This window comes from Gekko japonicus, unplaced genomic scaffold, assembly GCF_001447785.1.
Source record: "Gekko japonicus isolate JY-2015 unplaced genomic scaffold, Gekko_japonicus_V1.1 scaffold164, whole genome shotgun sequence".
NCBI classification, from domain to species: Eukaryota; Metazoa; Chordata; class Lepidosauria; order Squamata; family Gekkonidae; genus Gekko; species Gekko japonicus.
The window spans coordinates 657,746-683,483 of record NW_015159714.1 but is presented as its reverse complement, the minus strand read 5'-3'; the positions used below and the strand labels follow the sequence as shown (position 1 = coordinate 683,483).

Here is a 25,738-nt window from a genome sequence, read left to right as displayed (position 1 = left end):
CCCGCTCGCCCCTCACTGTTTCCTCCCCTCACCCCCCAGCTCTCTCCCCACCCCCACCCACCCAGCTCCGAACCTACCTCTCTCTCTCTCTGTCCTCCGGGCCTCGCGACTCTCTCTATCTCTCTCTCCCCACCCCTCACCGGCTCCGAACCGAGGGCCGATCGTCTCGCCGATCGGCCCTCGCCGCTCTGCCCCCTCCCTGCTCGCCGCTTCCCTCCCAAGCAGCGGCGGCAGTTACAGAGCGTCCCCTGCGCATGCGCAGGGGACGCTCTGTGACTTTCGGGGGGATTTAAACATCCCCCCGATTTTTTAAAAAACATTTATGATTTTTGTGCACACGTGGGGACTGCCACTTCACTATTAGATATATAGATAGTAATACATTAAAGGAGAGGGAGCAAAGTAAAGTGGCAAACGGAGGATGGGGAATAAGAGCAGGCAAACCACCCAAGGAAATTATAGTGAGGCAAGGTCCCAGGCTTGATCTAGAAGCATATGTATAGCCAGAGGAAGTCAGGAAGAACCAATGTGGCTTAAGAGGACACACACAATGCTTAGAAAAACCATACTGCCTCATCATTTTACTACCACTATGCTGCACTTACTACCAGGGCACCAATACACAGATTTAGAAGCTCAAGTTCAAATCCTCAGATGGTCCAGAATTTTTGTAATATTTCTAACTTCTTGTGTCCTTCAGACCTAGAATCTTCAAACTGAGGAACCCTGACCAACTATTAAATACCTTTTAAATCCATGATCTCACTTCAACCTTAGGACCAAAGCGGACCTGACAAAAGACCACAGCTCTCCATTTGTCTGCAAAAAGCATACTGCAAGCACATGTGACTCAGACTTAATTGGGGCCTTATGGGATTTCATCCCTGAATGCGATCTAGATTTATTCAGTGGAAAATGAGCATTCCATGTTCTTGTTAACATTTCAGAGAAAGAGAAATACATCCTCTTTCCTCTTTTAGAACACTAACAAAAGCCCCTATTACTATTAATTTTATTTTCTTTCCACTTTGCTTTCCAGTAGTGACCAAAAAAAGCTTATCACAAAGTCTCCCCATCCTTCACTTTATCCTCGCAGCAACAACCTTGAGTGATTTAGTGAGATACAGTGATGCACCCTAGGTCACCTGGTAAGTATTCATAGCAGAGTGAGGATTCAAACCCAGTTACCTAGCTCCTAGTCTAACACCTTAACCATTATGCTACAACAGCTCTCAGTGGGGGATCCAGTTTCGACTATTAAAACCAAGCAAGAGTTGAAGGGTTAAATCCACTCTCCACTCACCTCATGGGCATATCTAAATTGTGGCTGAATATGCAATTTATATTTTACAAACAGATGGAGATCTATAATCTTCATCGCATCTGTTTTTACTCTAAAGGAGGAAACCTAACACAATTAAAAATCATACTAAAAATATCAAAAGTGAGAGGAAAGAAAAACTGCTGCTAATTTGACAGTGGAATGTCTAGAGAGAAATAATTAAATGGATTAGTTTGATCTTAGTGATATTGTGAAAGAGCCAAGAATATTTGTTCTAGAATATCTATTTTAATTAACAATTTTGAACTTGTGTTGGGAGGAACAGTTAAGAATCTAAAGCTAAATTAGAAAGATAACCCTTTATAAATTATTTATACATTACAGTGCTACTAGTATAGAAACAGCATTTTGCAGCAAAAACAAAATAAGGTCAGTACTCCAAAGGCCTTGTGGTATTTTCAGTTAAGTACCCATAATGCCTGTTCAATAAAGCATTTAAATATGTGGTCAGTTTTAAGTCCCGGTGGAATCAGTGGTAATTAAACACATAGTTAACCTCACACTTCGGTGCTTCCCTAAATATAAACCAGAACTGATGGTGATAATCAAACTATAAAGCTGTATACTAAGGAGAGAAAAAGGAAATGCGTAATACTTACATTTTACCAAATATTTGCATCAAAATAATGAGGATTTTATTTCATGATGCATGTTAGTACAACAAACTTTAACTAAAAATTTATTAACATTTAACTCAGAGCATTGCAGTGGTTATAGTATCAGACTAGGATCACCATGAACTCAGTTTCAGAGTCCCACTCTGCTGTTAAGCTCATTGGAATGGTCAATATTGTTTAGCCTGAAACTACCCTCTGTGTTGTGAGTTGTGAGTTAGGAAAAAATGGAAGGGAGGTCCTTGGAGGAAGGGTGGGCGGTAAAACAAATGAATACAACCAGAAAACTGATATCTGGATCATAGTGGAAAGAGCCCTGAAAATACCAGCTAAACTCAATTGAGTTTACTGGCAGTACGAAAACAAAATCCGGTGTTAGAAATTATTGGGGGGGAGGGGGGAATCACCAGATGAAAAATTATATATAGTACACCAACATTTTGAATAATGTGTACACTGTTCTAATCAACCCATCTCAAAAAGGATATCATAGAAATGGAGATGGTATAAAAGGGCAATTAAAATGAGGATGGGTTAAAGATTTTACATGAAACAAATTGTGAGGACATGTAAAAATTAACCAAGAAAGATGTGAAGAGGGAAAACGAGAGATTCATCTCTTACAGATACAGTACAGGAAGCAAACAGGAAGTTGGATGTCAGTGTTATGTGCTACTTGTGAAGATTTTCACAGTACTGTTCTAAACTGGATTTTTTTGGTGTTGGCCCGATTTCGAGTAAAGCGGTATGGGGGCCAGGAGTTTCATACAGCAAATTTCCTACTGTTAATGAGCCGTCTCTGAAGCACTATGGCCATTTCAAACAGTGCCACTTCCCCCGCCCACCCTTTTTTGCTGCACAATCTTCCTTGGAGTTGAGTGCAATAGCGCTAAACCACTATAGCATTGAGATGCCTTGACTCCACTGACTCCATCTCAATGGTGCCTGAAGTGCTATATTGGTTTAGTGCTATAGTGCTCAACTTAGAACATAAAAAAAAACCCTCAGAGGAAGATTGCATGGCAAAAAAAAAAGGTGTGAAAGAAAAGCAGCATTATAGAAAACACTATGGACATTTTAAACAGCACACCACAGTGATTCAGAAATGCAATGAAGGGGTAGAAAATGGAGAGAAGCAGTTTCCCTCAAAAGCAGCTCAACCACGCTTTGCTAACCTGATGTAAGTGGGTTTGTATGAACAGGTAAATAAATTCTGCTAGCAGCTGGTTACAAAAAGTAGTCTGTCTGAAATGTCTGAAAAAAATCCATTAGCAACCAGTTACTAAAATGGAATACAAAGGCAGTTTGAAAATGTCCTGTGAGTTTCAAAGGGACATATGACTTCTTTCCATACTAACATACTTACAAATTTCTGAGGCTTCTTTACCCTCCAAGATATGGCTGCTAATTTCTTCAGATTGGCGGGACATTGATTTCTCTGTTCTTCATAAATTATATTTTATTGATTAATACCACATTTATGAATTTGTTTTTATGCGATTCAGTTGTTAGCAGCCTTCATGGGTATGATTTTTAAAAATATATAAAAATAAATACACAATGAATCAGTACTGAGGTATTAGAACCTCCATATATGCTGTTCCTAGTAATTGCCCCTTGCTACTGCTCTAAAAAGATTTCTAATAACCACACTAAGAAACAGGGCCATAGCTAGCGTGGGACCCATGGGGTGATACCCCCTCCCAAATCTGCTCTGCCCCCTCTCCAGATCCCCCTGACCCCCCTCTCCTCCCGATCCCTTCTGGGAACTTGCCAGCCTTTCCTCTTCTGAGCTCGCTCAGCTCACCTGCCTAGAGCCGCGGGATGCATGCTGTCCAGGATGAGCCCATGCTACTTCTTGCACTCACTGATGTTTCTCATCCTGGTCACCTTCACGGACAATGCCACTGACTGGCTGTGAGTGCAGGTGCTGCAACTGGGTGGGGAGGGAAGGTGAAACTGAGAGCCAACAAGCAGATATGGGCAGGCTGCAGGTGGCCATGGCCTCTTCTGCTCCCATTGCTTACTCCGGCAGAGGCAGTGGCAAGTGACAGTTTTCACTTGCCTACACTTCCCACCAGCAACCTACCCATTGCGGAAGTGGCCCTTTCTGTGGCTCTTATTTATTTATTTATTATTTTTGTGAGGTTGGTAGTAATGTTATGACCCCTGGTGCCCCCCCCCCCTGAACAATGTCAGGCTATGGGTCTGCTAAGAAGGTTTCTTTGTACACTTTCAAACCAAGAGATGCTACGGTTAAAAAGTGCAGTAGTGGAAGTAGTGTATTTGCATTCATTAGCTCTAAAAATACATAAAACTCAAGGACATATGGGAGAGCCGTTTAGTACATTTAGGCCCTCACTGCAGTTAAGGATAGGGCTAACGTTAGTCATGACTTGAACCATGACTTGTATGCTATGCTTGGTATCTGTACTTGAGTCACATGAAGTAAGAACTGCACCATAGTTATGCAACTTTTGATTATAAAAAGTGAATTTAGGAAAAGTAAACTAAACGCACTGAGCTAGAATAAGCACATTCTCCATATCTAGTGCAGTAGCAGTTCTGCATATGTCCAGTGGATCTAATGAAAACATGCAGCTTTGATTACAACAACTAAAACTCTATTTTCACTTGGCTGATGATCATTCTTACCCTAGTGAGACTTAGTAATTTCATTATGTTTTAATCCAATTTCAAAAGTGCTATGTTCAGTATTGCTATAACGAGAGAGTTGGGATCCATATTACAGGGCAAAGATCTGTGCTATTGTTAAATGCTTTTATAGTCTAGATTGTAGCAATTCTGTTTCTGTAAAATTGAGTTCATTCATCGTTCATAGGAAATGATTTCCAGTAAAGAACAAAAAGTAGCACCAGTGTGCTAGCTATTTGTAGCAGATGGGTTATATTTGAAGCCTTTAAATATGAAACGTGCTGCTTCCCAGAACAACTTCTTACAAGAACTTCAGGAAAGTTGTCATTGTGGTTTTATTAGAAGATATATTTGCAAATGGCTTAGCTTATTCTGAAGATTTCTAAACTCTGATATCTCTCTGATAATTTTTTGAGTCACAAGGCAATATTTATGTAAAACCAGAGAAAGATAATCCAGCATGCATAAAAGAGGAAACATAATTATGAGTATACTTTTCTCACTACAAACAGGTTGGTACTGTACAGGCATCACTCAGGTAAATGGCAAAGCAGGAAAAGAATAAATAAAATTAGTTAATCCTTTGTGAAAGATTACAGTAGAGGACTAATAAAATAACTTTAATTTATGGGATTGTTACTTATCCTTGGACTATCAATGATGTAACTGAATCTTCCCCAGACTCTTTAGCTTGTTAGAAGAAATGCACCCTGGCAAAACTTCCTCTTGGTGAAAAGAAAACAAAAAGCACAAAGGTGAAGTCAAAAACTCAATGACAAGCTACCTGACCTAGACATAAAAATCACCATATCAAGATGAATCCTACCCATATCCTACAACTTCACTGAGTTAAGTTTTAGGAAGCCTAACCTTCTTCCAATTTAAGTGGCTCTTCTGTAGGAGGAAGAACCACTTAAACTGGATTATGTCTGCTTAGGCTAGAGGAAAGCTCCTGGGGAATGGTTGGATCCACCCCAAAATGTTGTGAAACCCATGCCAAAGAATGTGATCATAAAATAATAACCCAGGATGGACAGTACTTACGACATTGACACCTGTCTTCCAGGTTTCAAGACATCTGGTATCAAATTAAAACCTGCAGCCATTCTTCCTGATATAATTTAAAAAGTGGCTAGTAATAGAATCTCAGTCTCCTCTATTTTAGACTAGTCTATTTAGAAAAGGCTTCCTCCAACCCAAGTTGTCTGTAACCAAGTTCTGGACCAGACAAGATAATACTTCTGTTAATTTTCTCTCTTTTCCTTGTCTCTTTAACCCAGTTACCCCCCCTTTCTCTAATCTACTTCCTTTTCCTGTTGGTTTATCCTTGCTCCCTTGTAATCTGAAATTCATCCTCTTGTCCTACTCAGCATGCCGTGCTGCCTTGCATAACCACCCATTTCTAGGTGAACTTCCTTCTGATCACTCCTACTCAACCCCTATTTTGTCAGTTTTCCCCTACTTGTTCACAGCATCCTTCCTTCTGCTCTTCCTCCTCCTCAATACTTTACACACAACCATACATGGCGAGGGCTGCTGCAGACTGCCCGCACAGGGAGGGCTGCTTCTCACCCAAAACTGTTCTTTTTTGCTAGTTCCACAAGGGTATCTCCCCGATTGTTGAATATATGAGGTTTGCTTATTCTGAGTCAGACCATTAGTCTGTCAAGGTAAGTACTGTCTACTCTGACAGGTAGCAGCTCTCCAGGGTCTCAAGTAGAGGTCTTTCATTACTATCTGATACTTTTAACTAGAGATGCCAGGGACTGAAGCTGGGACATTCTGCATGCAAAGGTTTACCAAGACACCATGGCATTTTACTCAATTTTTTCCTCTTCCTTCTTCTGTCTTTTCTTTCATAGTAAATAACATTTGAACTATGACAGAACTGTCTCTTCGTTTCTGAGTATCACATCCAAGAACAGTAGTTCATACTTAAGGCTCAAAAGATCCACAGAGTATATCAGGTACACACAGATGAATGTTCAATAATCAAAGTGATAGCTGTTGGAAAGGATAGGTTTTTTTTAGGTATTACATTCTCTAAAGAGCTCTGGGAAGTTCTACCCCTCAAAGAATCACAAAATAACACTACAAAAATGTGGGTTTTATATCTCACCTTTTCCAGTGTTCAAGGTGACTCACAAAAGGAAACAACAAATACAATCCAATAAAATTGTGAGTTATAGCTGGCAAGGGAAATGACCAAAAATTGCCTTGTGTTCATGAGGTAGTTTTGAAAAAAAATGCTTGGACACTAAAGAGATGGTCACTATCAACTGAAGATCACAGAATGCCTTGATCTTTGAACAATATGCATACATTTTATATATCCCTTTTCTTCTTGATTAAACTTTTATGACACTGTTGGGATGGGGTGATGAAAGCATTTTTGGATTTTCTGGAACCTTGACAAAAGCAAAGCCAAACGATAGATGAGATTTTTACTGTTAGAAATTTACCTTACTTGCATTGAATATTAATGAATCATTTGTTACTTCACCCAATAGATGAAAAATCAATTTGTATTAATTTATATGCATTTAAATTAATGCATATAAGAGAAGAAGGCAGATGTTTTACAGTTTTTGTTTATTTTAAATTATGAAACAAAAATAAATGTAGAAGATATTTGGGGACAATGTTGGCTGAATGCCTTCTTCATAGAACACAAACCTTCTTCAGTTAAGCAGTGAGACATTCCTTAATTTTTCCGTCTACAAATGGAGTTATATTTGTTGGTGTGACCTTTCACATAAAATATCAGTCACTACATAGCTTGGAAAACAGTTTAGTAATGAAAAGGGTAAAATGTTTTGTCGGTGTTCAGTATTCATTTGGTTACATATTTAAAATTCACAGGAGATTCTAATCTGTGATTTCCTGCATTATGTTACAACTCTCATATTAAGTATTTCAAAACAATGACACAAAATAAATCAAAGGAAGGCAACATGCCTTAACATTCACAAAAATATTCTAGAAAAGCCGTGGTGGTGGCAGAAAGTGTCAAGTCACAGAAGACTTATGGCAATCCCGTAGGGTTTTCAAGGCAAGAGTCATTCAGAGGTGGTTTGCCATTGCCTGCCTCCACATCATGACCCTGGTATTCCTTAGCGGTCTACCATGCAAATACAAGCCAGGATTTACCCTGCTTAGCTTCTGAGATCTAACGAGATCAGGCTAGCCTGGACTATCTAGGTTACGGCAGAAAAACCATAGTACTTAAACATTCTTCCAAATATAGCACAGAATGAACAGCTGATGGGGCTATTCAAGAATAGTGACTTTGCATCAAAGAAAGAAAATGCCAACTTCAGACAGCTCAACATACAGTAACAGAAGCCAATGGCTTGCCTTTGCTGAGACATTTTTAAAAACGTTTTTGTTGAACCCCATGCTATATCAGAAACCACGTTTACAATTCTCCTAAGCTTCAAAGTTAGTTCAATATGTAGCATTGGAAAGTTGCTGTTGAAAAAACATACCAAAAAGGACTAACAAGAAAATTAGTTGAATCCAGGCCAATGAGGAATATTTTTAGGGGGGGGGGGGGAAAGCAAAAATATGACAGCCCTTTGTTGTACAGCACTATGCTTCCAAAGTGCATTAAAACCCACCCCTCAACACTTTATGTTTAATCAGGTGTCATTTCTTTATCTATAGAATACACCCATAGCAGAACTAAATGCTATAGTTGCCGTTTGCACTAGAAGTTGTGTTTTGGAAGTACCATAGTATCCATGTTAAATCCATTAAAGTGCCACTGAAAATAATTTAAGAGCCAAAATGAATGTCAGAATTTGAACAATTTCTCAAAGTGTTTTTTTTTACTGAAAAACAGGGATTTTGGGGAACATTAACTGTTGTTCTACTCAATCATCCCACCCAAGTTGCTTTTTTACCTTTTTTGCCATCAAGTCACATTTGACTCATGACAACTTATCAATAGGGATACGAAAAATGGGTACCTGTATCTTTGTTCTAATGAGTGGGAAGGAGCAATCTTTAGTAGACAACCAGCAAGGGAAAGACCATGCAGTCTCCCTCCAGCCATTCCTCCACTTAGTCAGAGCCTCAGAGGTTTGATCTTATCCTCCATGCTATTTAACATCTACTTGAAGACAACAGCAGAGGTCATCAGGAGGTTTGGGCTGCAGTGTCACCAATATTGTGGATGATACCCAGCTCTACCTTTTGGTCCACCTGATTCTGAGGGAGCTGCTGATGTTCTGAACCAGTGTTTGGAGTCAGTAATGGGCTGGATGAAGGTGAACAAGCTGACAAGACAGACATTCTCTAGTTTAGTAGAAAGGCAGACCAGGGACTTAAGATCTCTCTTGTTTTGGATGCAATGCTGCTCCCTTGAAAAGCCAGGTTCACAGCTTGGGAGTGCTACTTGACACAGCAGTCACCTCAGAAAACAAAGTAGCTGGGGTGGCTCAGAATGCTTTTGCCCAGTTTTGGCTGGTAAGCCAGCTGCATCTGTACCTGGTTCAATCAGATCTAGCCACAGCGATCCATACCTTAGTTACATCTGGACTGGATTATTGCAATGCACTCTACTTGTGGCTACCCTTAAAGCCCAATTCAAGGTATTGTTTTTAACCTTTAATGCCCTACATGGCTTGGGACTGGAGTATCTGAAGGGCCATCTATTCCCATATGTACCTGCCCAGGAATTAAGATCAGAGGGAGGCGCCATTCTGATTGCCCCATCAATCCAAGAAACTAATTTGGTGGGTACATGAGAAAGGGGCCTTTCCAGTACAGCTTCACGATTATGGAACCACTTCCCAGGGAGCTGCGCCTGGCCCTTTCACTTTTGATCTTTAGGAGGCAACTGAAGATGATTTCATTTAGGGCTGGGATTTTAAATTTCAGTTTTATGCATTTTTATGTACTCTATTTTATGTATTTTATTTGTACTGCAAGATGCCTTGAGCTCTGTAAGGAAAAAAAAGGCAGCTAATGTTTTACATAAATAAATAACAGACTGCCTAAAGGCACCCCACGTACCAGTTATATGAATCTCTTCAAATTGGACAATGGAATTTGGCTCCCTGCTGCAGAAAGAATTAAGGGTAACTGGTGTTTATTTTATAAAGCTGTATTTTATATTAAAGGAATTGCTTACCGTAATATGTGAGGCGTCCTCTTGCAATGTTTTTCCCCCTAGAATTTTCAGTGATGCATTCATAGAGACCAGCATCTTCTTGTTGGAAATTGGGAATTTCAATCATGCCACTGGATTTCCTCAACTTTACTTTGCTTGGCAAAGGCATTCCATCAGTTCTTCTCCAGTTAATTCGAGGCACTGGACTTTTGTTGTTGTTGTAATAGTAGTAATAGTAGTAGCATTAGCAGCAGCAGTAGTAGCAGCAGCAGCAGTAGTAATAATGATGATGATGATGATGATGATGATGATAATAATTTAAGAAGATTCACATTAAATATATATATATATATATTTCCCAGTCACAGATTTATAAATATGGCATAGTACCTGGTACACTTTTTAGGTTACTAAGAGGATGACTCTTTGATCATTATCTTGGCTACTTATTGTTTCTAGAGTACTCTAAATATGTTATGTTTGTACACTACAAATCTAGAGACTGAATCATTAACCTGCTAGAGGCTGTGGTTCAGTTATAAAACATTTTTTTCCAGAAAGAGGGTCCTAGGATTAATTCCCCTAATTTCAAGTTTAAAAGGATGAGGTTGTAAGTGATACAAAAGACCTCTGCCAGTGAATGTGGAAAGTCACAGCCAGTCAAAATAGACACCACTGACCTTCGTAGAACAATGGCCTGATTCTGTCAGCCTTGTATGTTCTTTTGAACTCCTTTCCCCCAGTACTCCATTCCACCCTTTCCAGTTCCTGGTCAGATTGCTCAATTGTTGGCCAGGCTTCCCATAACCCTATCCAATTAGGTGCTAGTTCATCCAAATATACTTGGTTTATTGGGATCATATACGGACTATTGGACTGCTCATTGGCTTTTCTGGTATTCCACCTTTTAATTTTGTATACTGAATGGGGCAACAAGTCTACTTGATCATTAAATATCTGTCTTTCTTCCAATCCTTCCCTTTTGAACAGGAGTATTATATCAAACTGGGACCAGAAAACACTAGACTGGATTATCTCTGTTTTTGATCCCAGAACACATAGTAAGTTCTATACATGTAGAGGATGCTTTACAGCTGACAGGCCTGATGAAAGGACTAATTTGGGTAACAGTGAACACACATGCTCATGCTTCAGATCCCTCCTTAGGCACAGAAGTACCACTCAGATGGTATATAGATAACTGTGATTGGGAAGCACTATGAAGTTTTCTACACTGGGCAGGCTACATATATGAATCAACTGGCCTTTTGTCCTTGTCTGACCAATGGTGCAGAACTTCTTGCCTACTGCATTCTTAGTAGATAGATTCAGGTGGGTAGCCGTGTTGGTCTGAAGCGAAAGAACAAAGTTTGAATCCAGTGGCACTTTAAAGAGCTTAACAGAGATCTCCGGTTCTTATCTCACTATACATGCTAAGTCACTCAGTTCTCACTTATTCCCAGAATTAAACTTTGCTGGTCTTAAAGGTGCTACTGGACTCAAACTTTGTTCACACATTTGTTTGTTAACACTTGTATCTGCATGCTAACTTGCTGATATTCACAGGTCTTACCAACTGCTTTAATCCAATCTTAGCTGTACTTTGCACTCACTTACGCATCTTGACTTTAATTAGCCTTTCCTGGAAACTAACTCCCCCATCCTCTCTTTACCTATATGTAATGATCAAGGAAGTCTTGTTTCGATGTATCTGAAGAAGTGTGCATGCACACGAAAGCTTATACCCAGAATTAAACTTTGTCAGTCTTAAAGGTGCCACTGGACTCAAACTTTGTTCTGCATTCCTAGGAATTTTAGTTAATTTTTTATTCTGTTTATCTTTACAGGGCGCTCACATGGTGCACATTACCGCCTCTGCCTTTTTATACTTTTAGCAACCCTTTAAAGAAGATTAGGTTGAGAAAATATTGATTGGATCAAGATCATGCACAGTGCTGTCATAAGCAGAGTTATCATCTTCTAAATCCAATTGGGCTTAGAATGTGTTTAGAATGGCACTGTTAGTGAGCTTTGTGACACAGTGGGGGCTCTGAACCCAGGTCTCTTTTCTTGAAGTCTTAGGCTGTAACCAGCTTTGAAATGTAACAAACAGTTAATTGGAATAAGAGTCTGTTTAGTTTACATTCTAGCCTGACACCACAGCTATTCATGTAGCGTTCAAATATCAAGTGCTCAAAAGGGAAAGCATCAAGTGCTCACTGCACCCACTTATTGTGTACACTTATGTGTTAACAATATTAAGAAAGGGCAATACAAACTTACTTTCCTAGGGCAAAGCATTCCAGCCTTACAGTTGAACCCTTAGCAGCAGGAAGGATTTCAGGGAAATGAACTTCTATTTTGGGTTCATATTCCCCCATTACACCTGTTATTTCAGGGGGAAAAAAGGAGTCTTATTAGAGGACTTGCAGGAGGCATCTCATTCTCCCCCCCCCCTTCCTGGTAGCCCCAATAGACTCACTCCTTTTTCTGCTTCCTTGCCACCCACCAGCTAACTCACCTTTATCTGCCCTCCTATCTTCCACCTTCCCTCCCCTAGCAGATGCTAACTGGTAAAACTATGGCCCAATTGTGCAGTGCTGGCCACGAGGCCAGGTCGAGTTGCATGCTGGTGGTCACAGGACTGGGCCCAATTGTATGCTGCTGGCCACTGGGCTAGTCCCAGTTGCTTGGTAGGGAACCTGTACTAGTTCCCCTTTTCCTCCTCCTGATGACCTATACTTGATTCCTTATTTATTCATTTTATTTTATTTATATACCGCCCTCCCCTGACAGGCTCAGGTGGTGTACAACAATTAAAATACTACAATTAAAACAACGTTAAAATAACAGTTTGCACAGAATAGTATAATAAAATACCATGTAAAAGCAGAGAGATCAGACGTTAGAACAAATCCGGTGTCTAATCAGATGTCTAATCAGATCCAGGCCACTGGTGGGTGATTGGCCAAAAAACTGGGGAGGGGAGGGGGGAAACGTTAGCTGCCTCAACCAAATGCCCAGTGGAAGAGCTCCGTTTTGCAGGCCCTGCGGAATTGCAATAAGTTCCTTCTCTCCTTATCATCCACCCACCAACCTACCTTTTGTCTTCTGCTATATTTATTATGTATTTATTTCATTCATACCCCACCTTTCTCCCAAGTGGGGACCCAAAGCAGCTTACATCATTCTTGTCTCCTCCAGTTTATCCTGACTGAAACCCTATGAGGTAGGTTAGGCTGAGAATATATTAGTGGCCATAGTGAACAGCCATGGTTCAGTGGTGATTCAAGCACAGGTCTTCCAGATTCTAGACATTTCAGAGTGCTATACCACACTGGCTGTTGTTGAATAATACCAAGCACTTGAGCCTGCCAGTGGTTGATGCTGAGCCTGGTCCCTCCCACAAAGGCTGAAAGAGGCTTGGAAAGCCCCTCCCCCTTCTTTTATGGACAGAAACCAAGGCTTGAAGGCTGGCCTAGCAACCCCCAGAATGGCCACTGCAGAGGACATTTATTTCTTGAAGGTATAGATTTCTACAAATCTTGGGCTTTCTCACTTTCGTAGAAAGAATGGTCTTGTTTGTCTTTGGCTCCAGTCTCCAGATTTAAGTATCCACAGATGGGTCGCATTGAGAATTAGATGCATTGATATTTTAAGTGGTCAAAATAAGCATGCGTTCTAGCCCTGATTAACAGCTAGTTTTACAAGAGATTCAGTTTAAGGATGGAATGGAGGTGAATGCATTCAAAGTCCATCCTGTAAGTGGATTTAACTGAGCATCTTCTAGGCTACTGTTCCCACCACATCTCCGTCTCGTATTGTATTGTAAGAAATAGAATACCCATGTCCATCTTCAAACTGAATCTTAGTGTCATCTACACATCCTCCTCTACAGAATTGCTTTGAAACTACTTGAAATGCAATACACACCAAAAGCATTCTGATCTTCTTCACACATGCACCCCCCAAGTGGCCATAAAAATGATCAAGTTGAAAAACAGGTTGCTTACCTGTAACTGAGGATCTTCGAGTGGTCATCTGTGCATTCACACCTCTGGGATATACTGCACCTGCACCAACCCCAATTGGTATAATGGAAAGCAAAAGGAAGTTTTGCACCCGCTCCCTGGTCACATGCCGGGCTCCACTGCGCATGACCAAGGGAGGGGCACGATAATCCCGCCAGTTCCTTCTGACCGCTGCCCTCAGTCTCCAAAGAAAGTAAGGAAAGACCGAAAGCAGAGGGGAAGGAGGGCAGGTGGTGTAAATGCACAGATGACCACTTGAAGATACTGTTTATCTTCTTCGTGATCTCTGTGCATCACAACTCTGGGAGACTGAAAAGCAATGCTCACCTACCTGGAGGAGGGAGCTGAGGTCCTAAACCTGCGCAGCCTGCAACACCGCTCGTCCCACAATTGAACGCTGATGAAGATGAACATCGAGAGCATAATGCCTCACAAATGTATGAGGCGTGGCCTAAGTAGCTGCATTGCATATATCTTCCAGTGGCGCACCTCGCAGGAAAACTGTGGATGCTGCCACTGCCTGGGTAGAGTGTGCCCGTAGTAGACCCGGGAGCGACTTCTTGGCTAGCGTATAGCACAACTTAATAGTCTCCACAATCCACTTGGATAGACATTGGGGCGACAACTTCTTCCCTTGAGAGGTTGGAGCATGAAAGACAAACAAGGCCGGAGATTTCTGAAAAGGCTGTGTTCGATTTAGGTAAAAGAGTAAAGCTCTTTTCACATCCAATGAATGAAAACGGCATTCTTCCTCCATAGAGGGAGACAGAAAGAACACTGGAAGCACAATGTCTGCTTGCAGATGAAATTCAGAAAAAACTTTTGGCAGGAAAGAAACATCTGGGGCCAATGTGACCCTGTTAGGTCGAAAACTCAAATAAGGTGGGTCACAGTGGAGTGCCGATAACTAGCCCATCCTCCTGCTGGAGGTAACTGTGACTAAAAAGGCTGTCTTCCATGACAAAAGCTGCAGACTACAAGTAGCCATTGGTTCAAATGGTTTGTCCATGAGCCTTGCAAGAACCATGGGTAGATCCCACACTGGCATGGGTCCACGTGACGGGGGAAAGAGGTGGGTCAGACCCTTAATAAACTTCTTGGTCTGGGGATGAGAGAAGACAGAGTGACCATCAATCATCGGGTGATTTGCCAAAATTGCAGATAGACCTTCAGTGAGGCACAACTGAGTCCTAGGTCTAAACGAGACAATAGGAACCCAACGATTGCCATCAGGTTGGAAGGTGGTGGCGGCAATCCCAGCGAGGTAAGGTAGGACAAGAATCTCTTCCATTTCCCAGCGTAAGAAACTCGGCTAGATGGTCTACGACAGTTCAATAGGGTGTGATCTATCTTTTCTCTAACCGATCAAAAGGGATTCTCCAGATAGTGAGCTTGAGACGCTTCACATCGTGATGCAGAATCTGACCTTTCTCCATGAGAAGGAGGTCGGCAGCTGGAGGAAGGTGAACGAAGGAGCCCTTGGATAGGTGGAGCAGAGTGGAGAACCAATGTTGCCAGGGCCACCACAGTGTCACTAAGAGACAGCGTGGTTTTTCCTGCATTCACTTGACTAGTACCCTGGGTATTAGAGGAATTGGTGGAAAGAGGAACACATGGACCACGGGACTAGAAGACTGTCTCCCAGAGACAGGGGATCTATCCCCGCTCTGGAGTAGAACAGACAACATTTTCTGTCGCTGCGTGTTGCAAACACGTCCACCTCTGGATGGCCCGAAAGGCAAAAGATTGGGAGAAGATAAATCCAATTGAGCTCCCACTTGTGCTCTGCTGCTCCTCCTCTGCCCAAGAAGTCTGCTTGGACGTTCAGTGTTCCTGGCAGATGAGCAGCCCACAGGAACATGTTCCATGATTGACACTTGACCCATAGTTCTATGGCTAGGCGACATAGCCCCCGGGAGATCATGCCTCCCTGTCTTTTGATATAACACAGGGCTGTGGTGTTGTCTGTCAGGACTGTAACCACTTGTTTGGTCACTAGGTGACGGAAATACCGGAGTGCGTACAGCACTGCCAGGAGTTCCAGGAGATTTATGTGATTGTGTGCTACATGGGACTCCCAATGAGCCCCCACACAAAGACCCTTGAGGTATGCACCCCATCCCCAGAGGGACGCTTCTGTAGTCAGTGTGATTGTTGACATGGGTGGATGGAATGGGGCTCTTGCTAGGAGATTCACAGGATCTGTCCACCAAAGCAGAGAGCCCAAAACAGATGGTGGGAAGACAAGACAAAAGGAATGAGGATGACTCTGGGGGCGAAACCTGCGTACGAACCATAGCTGCAGAGGTCTCATGTGCAGTCTGGCAAAAACAATGACGTTGATGGTGGCAGCCATCAGACCCAGCAGCCACTGGATTCGCTTTGCCGTAGCATGTCCAGACCTGCAGAATAGAGTCACTAAATCGACAATATCCCTTGCTCTCTGAGGAGGGAGAAAAGCCTTGCAAACAGCAGAGTCTAGGATAGCTCCTATAAACTGCACCCATTTGGTGGGAAATAGCATTGACTTCTTCAGATTTATCTGGATGCCTAAGGATGTCAGAACTGTCAAGGTAAGGTTTACATTGGTGAGCAGGGGTGCTTCTGAATCTGCTACCAGCAACCAATCGTCTATATAGGGAAATATCTGCACTCCCCCTTAGACGGAGGTGTGCTACCACTGCCACCATAACCTTCATGAAGACCCGAGGGGCCGTGGATAATCCAAACTGAAGGGCTTTGAATTGGAAATGCCGGTTGCCTACTGCAAATCGGAGGAAACAATGGTGGGAAGGATGGATGGAGACGTGGAAGTAAGCATCCTTGAGATCCAACGTAACCATCCACGTCTCCGGATCTAGGAGTGGAAGGATGGCCTACAACGTTTTCATCCTGAACTTCTTGTATAGGATGAAAGAGTTCAGGTTTCTGAGGTCCAGAATGGGTCGGAGGCCTCCATCCCGTTTCGGTACTGTAAAGTAATGTGAGTAGAAGCCTGTTATGTGCTGTGCTGATGGTACCGGCTCTATAGCATCCTTGCTTAGGAGAGTTTGCACCTCTTCTAGAAGGACTGTGGAAGGTGGTGTGATGACGTGGGAGGAGGAAAGGATTTGGGAAAACTCTTTTAGGTGTCCCATTTTTATTATTGAGAGGACCCTTTGGTCCAACATAATGGACTCCCATATTGAGAGGTAAGGAGACGATCGTGTAGGGAGTCAGGAGAGAAGGTGTGAGTCAAAGACTCTGTTTAGTGTTCTTAGCAGTTTTGGCTCTAGATAGAGAGGTAGATGAAAACTTGGATTTTCCACCGTAGGAACGGGGCGGACGACTCGGGGACCTTTGCCACTGTGGCTCTGAGGAGGATTTAGACCATGGTCTGCCTGACCATTGTTTGGACCATGGTTTTCCTTTACTCGGCTTAGTAGGAGGTATGACCCCTAAGCTGTGAGAAGTCTTGATGCTTTTGTCAAGTTCTTGAAGTACCACATCCATAGTGGAACTAAAAAGTCCATCCCCTTCGAATGGAAGGTCCTCCACAGTGGCCTTGGTTTCTGGCTGTAAGGTGGAGGAACGTAGCCATGCATATCTGCGTAAGGCAACTGCAGAAGTGAGAGTCTTTGCCGCTGTATCCAACGAGTGCTTGGATATGTTGAGTTGATGTTTTGCCAAGAGCATCCCCACTGTTTGGATGCATTTAGTTTGGTGCCTACAGTCATCTGGAAGGGATGGTATAAATTCGGGCATTTGTTCCCAGAGGGAATACTGATAACGTCCCATGCATGCTGCATAATTGGAAGTCTTGATACTCAGAGCTCTGGAAGTGTAGAATTTTCGCCCTTAAGAGTCGATTTTTCATCCCTCTTTATCCAGAGGTGTGGAATGAGTACTCTTGTCCTTGGACGAGGACGTAACCACTAACGAATTGGGTTTAGGATGCATGAAAAGGAATTCTGCCCCTGAAGACCTTGATCTTTAGTTATCGGTCTTGATCGGGATGGTTTCATGAACTCCGGTGCCGGGTAGGGATCTCAGTACCAAGAAAATTCTGGACGACGAAGACTGGGGATCCCACTCCATCCCACAAGGGATCCAGGTTATTGACCCCGAAAGCGGGTAAGCTCCGTATAAATATTGCCATTGGCGCTGATCCCATGACGTGGGTGGAATCGGCGTTGGAGATCGATCTCGCTCATCGGGGATGAACGAAGGAGAGGGGGCGACATTATGTGTTCTTCAATCTCATTGCAGGTTCTTGACATCGGGTGATCGAAGAACCTGAGTCAAGTCCAGCTCCTGGTCGGAGTCGAGGGACTGGATGGGACATAGCGAAGGTGACCAAAGTGCACCTTGTGGCTGCCCTCGGCTTGTTGAATCAAGTGAAGCGGCTCTTTGAGAGTCTTTTTTGTGCTTCTTGAGCTTGATAAGCCGAACATCCTTGCCCTCCTTATGTCTCTTAGAAGGAGTATGGGCTTCGGACTGTTGTGCCTGAATTGAGTGTTTCAGCACCGATTTTACATCATCGATGGAGGTCAAAGTCGAAGACATGGCGACTGTTGCTTCCGATGCTGGCATTGACATCGATGCATTTCTGGACGTCTCCTGAGATGAAGGTGCTACTGAAGAGAGTGCGGCTTCCATCAGTGCCATTTGCAGTCTAGCAGTTTTATTTATCCTGGTCTGTTTGAAGAATTTAGAGCAATGCGCACAAGAGGCAACTCGGTGCGCTTTCTTCAAACATAAAAGGCAGAGAGAATGTCCATCTGGGGTGGCGATCTTACTGCTGCATTCCAGGCACCTTTTAAAGAAACCCCATTGTGTGGCCATAGGGCGTGGAAAGGGGTGGTAGAAATGAAGTCCAAGAAACACACTAACTGAAAAATATTCCTAACTAAACTTAAATAAAAGAAGGCTGAAAGGGCCCAAAAGTAAAGTTTTACCGACAGAGGCGGAGAGTGTCCTACCAGTGCGGCGGTCAGAAGAGAACTGGTGGGATTGTCGTGCCCCTCTCTTAATCATGTGCAGTGGAGCCCGGCACGTGACCGGGAAGCAGGCGCGAAAATTCCTTTTACTTTCCATTAAACCGATTTGGGTTGGTGCAGGCGCACTATATCCCAGAGGTGTGATGCATAGAGACCACGAAGAAGATCTATGGAAACTGCTTTTGCAGCCTTGGCAGACATCTTGAGTGCCATTTTTTAAACAGTGCAAAACCAGTCTTTACCACTACAAAAAGGACACAAAATCATAATTATGGAAGAATACATTTTGTTGCAATATAAATATATATTCTCAACACAGAACACCACTCCAAAGTCACATATGACCAGATGGATTATTCTGAAATGTGCACAGAATATGATCCTGGTTTTTACTTAATACAATTATTTCTAGTTGCTACAAAAAGTAAGAATAAATCCATACCATCAGTCCGTAGCACTAATGGTGTTGGTGAACCACGAACATTGGCATTTGTTACAGTACTAGTCACAACACATGTGTAGTTTCCTACATCAGAAGGCTCTACTTTGGCTATGTAGAGATGCCCAGTTTCCTGAGACACAAATCGCCGACTGTCTTCTTGCACAAATGATGGGTATTCATTAAAGATCCAAGCATATGAAAGTTCTGAAAAATCAGTATAAAAATAGAAAATTACATTTCTGTGGGGCACAATCATTATAAGATAAAATGTATTCATAGACAGTTTAATTCAAATAGTTACTTGTAAAAAGATTCACAAGAACATATACTTCAGTTTCAATCTCACCTTTATACCTCTGGCAACTCAAGGAAGGATACCTAAGGTTCCAAGGATGTCCCCTATCTGACCTGCTTATCTCAGAAAAGATACTGAATCATGCGCTCTTAGAAACACACCTACATTTTGAGTTTTCCAAACAAGAATGATATTCTAGTGCTTTACCTAGAATATTTATTTTAACAGGAGCAGATTAACGTATTTACTCATATGATGCCATAACTCTTTACATGGAAACTCAATATTTATTTATTTTATTTATTTAAATTTATAACCCGCCCTCCCCGCGAATGGGCTCAGGGCAGCGTACAGATGGGGCCAATGCCCAATACATAAAACATTAAAACTGCATTATAAAAACATTCAGTGCAACATAAGTGCTCTCCACAACAACTAACAAGGGAACCGATGACGTCACCAGGATGGTATCCTTAGTGGTCACAGCTCCACACAGTACCACCATTTTTGCACTCACAGCGAGTTGGTAATAAGGGCTAGGACAGATAGTAATAATCGTAGACAGATGGTAACAGTCATGGCGGCTCCTACTCAATACTGCTATACATATTAGATTCCATATCAAAAATGAAGTCAAATGAGGAGGAAGATCTATGTTTTATTTCAAATGACAGAAAAAGAATTGGACCAAATAGTCCATCCAAAATTGACTACTTTCTTCTCAGCATATTCAGGAAATATGCTTCAATCGACAGGAAAACAATTGGACCAAATAACTCATCAAAAATTGACTACTTTCTTCTTTATCTTCTTTTTCTTGAACATATTCTGAACATATTCAGGAAATACATGATATTTTATACATGGACTGACATCATCAAGAAAACAATATTCAAAAAACATAATTGGTTACAAAAGACAGTGGTAATTTGAGTAATGATCCTCTCATTGGCCAGATGTAAAAAGAGATGTACCCACATAAATCTAAGTGTTTACTTAACCTAATTTAAAATGATAATGTGGAAGGATTCTTCATACCCTAAACAAAAGTATTTTTTATTGATACGAGACTAAAATCTTCTCTGACCCAGACATTGCAAGGTTTTGCCCTTAAGAACTACAGAATCATGAACTTTGTACGTATTATCTTGTCTGCTAACAATATCAGACCTACAAGAGGAAAGCCTTCTATATAACACGCCTTTCTAACATCCTAATAAAATATTACTTAAAAGAGAAATCCATAAAACCAAGAAAAAAATATGAATATGAACAATCAAGAAAAAAAACCTATATAAAAAAATCCTTATATTCCCATTCATATTACAATACTGGGGAACAGGTGTTAATCTATAGGAGAGTTATAGTTACTATGAAGTCATAGTTCCATCCCGTGCTGTTCGGCACAAGTTAGAATAGAAAAGATCACACTGGAACTATAGCATTCCACAAATTTCTTTAGCCACAACCCACTACAATCGCTATGTGATGAGTTTCTTTAATGCAATTTATGGATAGAATTCTAGCCTTTATACTAGAAACCATTTCCTGTATTCTGGGTTGGATCCAGTCAGCTTTTCAGCAGGTGAATCCAAAATGCTACACTGGGGATTACAGGACCTGCACAAAGAAAGTCAAGTGGGATGGGGCTGTAGGAAGAAGAAGAGGAGGAGGAAATTGGATTTATACCCCGCCCTTCACTCGGAGTCTCAGAGCGGCTTACAAACTCCTTTCCCTTCCCCTCCCCACAACTGACACCCTGTGAGGTAGGTGGGACTGAGAGAGCTCTTTCAAGAACTTCCCTTTCAAGGACAGCTCTTGTCAGAACTATGGCTTGCCCAAGGTCATCCAGCAGCTGCAAGTGGAGGAGTGGGAATCAAACCCGGTTCTCCCAGATTAGAGACCACACACTTAAACACTACACCAAACCATTACACCAAAGGAGGGGAGCAGGGCAGGAGTGTGAAAATGCAGGCTGTATCCAATCTTCTGTCTTTATTCAAACTGATATCAATACAAACAGACCTTGGGGGATAATTTTTTCCAATGTGACTTTTCAGAAACAATGTAATTTGTCTTCTTTAAGAGATAACTTGAATGAAAATAAAAAGAATCAATGCAGATGCTAAAGCAACTAATTACAGTTAATTATAATTTGACGTGTGTAGCTGTTACATGTTTCTGAACGTTTTTTCTCAGCCTTTCCAGATTTTGCCTACAAGTATTCAGAAAATCTCAATTATTTCCATGCAGAAATAGAAAAAGAAAGGTAGTGATTATTACTTCAACAACAAAAAATAAGGCATTCACATTTTACATATGGCAGGCAAAATAAAATACATACTATATCAAATTATTAAAATATTTAGAGTATCGGTTATGAACAGAGGAAAGATCAAAAGGTGGCAGCTTCTCCAATTATGCTCGATTTTCATCTATAACAATATAGTCATCCCATTATCAGAATCGGAGAAAAGGCTAGCAGATGCAAAAAACAAAACAAAAACCCAACAACAACATTATGTTTTCTTAAAAAGACATCTAAGTGCTACTTTAAAACAGATGGCTTATGCTAGGGAAAGGGAGGAAACTGAGATTATCTAAACCAACTGTAAGTGGTAATTATTATCCTCATCATCTAATATATATATATATATACACACCTTGAAGTATATATATATATATATATATATTCACACCTGAGTTCTGCTACACATGAAATTGCATCCTCCCATTCATCATATATATATATATACTTCAAGGTGTGTATTAAAATATCAGAAAAGGAGACGCTGGAACAGAAGGAAGTATATGTGAAGTATGAAAGCAAAATGGGGTCAAAAAGTTGAAATTAATGGGAGATTACAAATGATGTAAAATGACTAAAATGCCTGGAAGATCATTAGTGGGGTGAGAATAAACAGCAAGAGGGAAAAATAAAGTCCAAAGATAACAGAATGGTCTAATTAATAAGATGGAATGGTCTAATTAATAAGATGGAGTGGAGCTAAATCCAATATGAGATGGTGAGCCAAGTTATGATAGCTGAATCTAGTTGAAAAGGCAAAGACCTTGAAACCCTGTAGAAGGCTCATGTAATATGAAGCAAGTTAGGTGATTGTATCTGGTGGACCTCACACAATCAGTGCACCAGTTACCTCCCCGGTCTTCTGTTCCAGCTGGATACTCAATGTGTATTTAACTGGACATTCTCTCTGCCCATATAGAATAATATTTAACATCACAAGATTGCAGACTCAGGGGCAAGGAAAGGGAGCAGGGGCAAGAGAGAACACCAACATACACTGATTGGGGGAAATAGGCCACAGCTTTATTTAATACAGCTGCAAGAGCACAGGTGCAGCACAGGGATGCATCCAGCACTGGGCTACCTGCCTAGTGTCTGATATAACACCCATCTTCCCAGCCCACATGCTAGGTGGGGAACCGCAGAGTGGAAAGCCCCAAGATCCCCCTTTGGGCACAAACTGCTGTGTGGTCCCCTTGCCATCTGGTAGTAAGAGCCAACTGACAGCACCCGAGCTGGGCATGCCGCTGAATGGCTCAATCCCCAAGACTCCTTAAGGGAGTCCCCAAAATAGGGGAGAGGTGGGCTCACAGGCACAGCGTCCTCCCCAAATGGATCTGTCCCAATGCCTAAACTGTCAAGCTGGGACAGAATGCAGAGAATTAGAACACCGTGAACTGGAATGCAACCCTGTAACAACTAAGGGGCAGATGGGAGGGAGAACAGGAGCAAATGCTGTTAGGACCCCAGAAGTGGCGTGGCTAATTAAGGGATGGGCGGAGCAGGTTAGTGACAAAACTGCATGCCAGGCCTGCCCCAGACTTCATCCCCTTTGCTGTCCTGTCCTGGGTGAGCCTGTTACCAGTACAGGGCATGGGGCCAAAGCTCCCCAGCAGGACAGCCAGCAGGACAGCCTCCCTCTACCTGCTCCCAGCCCCATGCTGCAAACATGGTCCCAGGTAAGACCACGGCTGTTGCTGTTCTTCAGATGGACTTCTTCAAATTATAAGACTTGTAATTTGTGTAGGAAAGTGTGTGCCTTCCTATTCTTCTCATATGTTATCAATTATTCAATAATAAATGTTAATGCATGGTGAAGTAAATTAAAATTCACATGGTCCTTTCACTCATTTCTCACCTACAAATCCTGAAATTTATGACACAGCCAGCTACCAGCAATTGCTGGAGCATAGCATCAGCCCCAGCCCTTTCCCCAGGGTTTGCCTAGGATATAGAGACGGAGAGATTTTGTTATAGTGAAAACAACTATTTATAAAGAAGGATTCTTTTTTTCACCTACTGTACTTTTATACACACTGAATAATGCATTTTCAAACCACTTTCAATGCTCTTTAGCAATCATTTGCAAGTGGATTTTGCCACGTCACCCAGTAAAATTGTTGCAAATTGCATTGAACGTGGATCAAAAGTACATTATTCGATGTGTATGAAAGTGCCCCCTAGTCTGTATCACTGATTATCTGTGTGCTTTGCTGCTGTCACAAAACTTTGCATGATCCACATATATCGAGAATCTAAATTTAACACTATTAAGACAATTTTAGTAGTTTACCTCTATTCTGGATTACTCTGATCAGATATATAGTTTTCCTATATCACATCATTAATCCTGACAAGAGATACTTCAATATTTTTGTTTCAGTATTGTACCTAAGGAAAAATATTATGAATTCTTGCTTCTTTTTAAATCTTTTAAGTATTAGTAGTAATTAAATTTATTGCATATAGTCAAATAGTTACAATCTTAAATTAAAAATACATAAAAAATAAGGGTTAACGAGAAAACAACAATAAAAACAGAACAGATGAAAATTAATAAGGAGCAAAAAGCCTGACCTGAAAATACAAACCAGGATGTACAAATTAGGCCCCAAGCACAACTCCAGCCCAAATTTTCATAACAGTCAATGCAAGCAATGAAGCCATATGACTGACATGCGGATCTACATAAGCTAGAAGAAAAATAAGCTTCTCCAGTGCTAGACCTGGGTCAAGGCTGGCTAAGATAGCCACAAGAAATTTAGATATAGGCTCCCAGTAGAGAGGGCAAAGAAAATATAGGAGGAAGGTCCTCCAATTCTGGGGCCCCACTGGGACACAGGTGCTAGGCAGCAGATTAATAAGTAAGTATACGAAGGGGAGCGGTGGCACAGTGGGTATATCCCACTGTTTTAACATCTGAATTGTGTTAGTTCAAGCCCCGCGCTGGTGTGAGCAGCCAGCCTGTTGTCCCCAGCTCATCGTCCACCCAGCGATTTGAAAGCTTCGGCGAGTAGATAAAATGGGAACCACTCCTTAGCGAGGGTGGGCACGCCAACCTCCCTTCTGGGAGGGCGTTAGCTGACGGTCGGATGCCTGGTCAAGGCTTGTAAAAGGCAAAACAGCTTCCCGACTACGAAAAAGAATGCCTGCAATGGATGTTCCGGCCAGGCGGTGGCAGTGTGGTGACTGACATACGGGTCCTGAGGCCTGGCCAGCAAGCAGCCGTGCGGGAAAATGACGGAGCCAGCCAGAAGACGTTTACACCGGGCAGTGACGGCGCGTGCAATTAAAGTCAATATATGTTGTCTTCCCTATCCCCTACGAACATTGTTAGTCCCTTGTCTATATATGGAGTAACTGTACATCGCTTTGAGCCCACTGGTGAAAGCGATTAATAAATGGAAAGTATTATTGTTATTGTTGTTGTTGTTGTTGTTGTTGTTGTTGTTGTTGTTGTTGTTGTTGTTGTTGTTGTTGTTGTTATTATTATTATTATTATTATTATTATTCCCAATAACATGGCTGTGGGCATAGTTCAGAAATGATGGCTGTGAAAACTATTTTCGGGCATATTCCATCATGGCCTCTGGGACGCCATCGTTACCAGCACTTTATTTTATTTTGTATTATGAATTGGTATATATTTATGATGCTGTATTGTATAAGCACGTGTGTTTTAATATATTTTAAACTTTTATTATAAGTTGCCCTGAGTCTGCCTTTGGTGGGGAGGGCGGGATAAACATTGAATAAATAAATAAATAAATAAATAAATATTCTAAATTTATGAAAAATTACATTAGAATATTAAGAGGCTCTTGGTGTGATCCCTTTTGGAGCTACATATGGCATGCTGACTGAACATGGCATTAAGACAGAAAACCCAGTCACAAAGTTTGGAGCCATCTGGGTTTACATTCTGGGAATTAGCTGGTAAAGAATAGTAATAAAGA

At 41.6% G+C, this 25,738-nt stretch overlaps 1 protein-coding gene across 1 annotated transcript in view; it reads right to left on the bottom strand.

Moving 5' to 3' along the window:
• The window catches only part of CNTN3 (contactin 3), a 174,260-nt gene that overhangs the window by 81,235 nt on the left and 67,287 nt on the right, over nucleotides 1–25,738 (bottom strand). The window contains exons 3-5 of the mRNA XM_015410913.1: nucleotides 19,180–19,383; nucleotides 12,011–12,113; nucleotides 9,749–9,933 (exon numbers count right to left, since the gene is read on the bottom strand). Coding sequence (XP_015266399.1) covers nucleotides 9,749–9,933; nucleotides 12,011–12,113; nucleotides 19,180–19,383 — 492 coding nt within the window. The remainder of the gene's footprint in view (nucleotides 1–9,748; nucleotides 9,934–12,010; nucleotides 12,114–19,179; nucleotides 19,384–25,738) is intronic.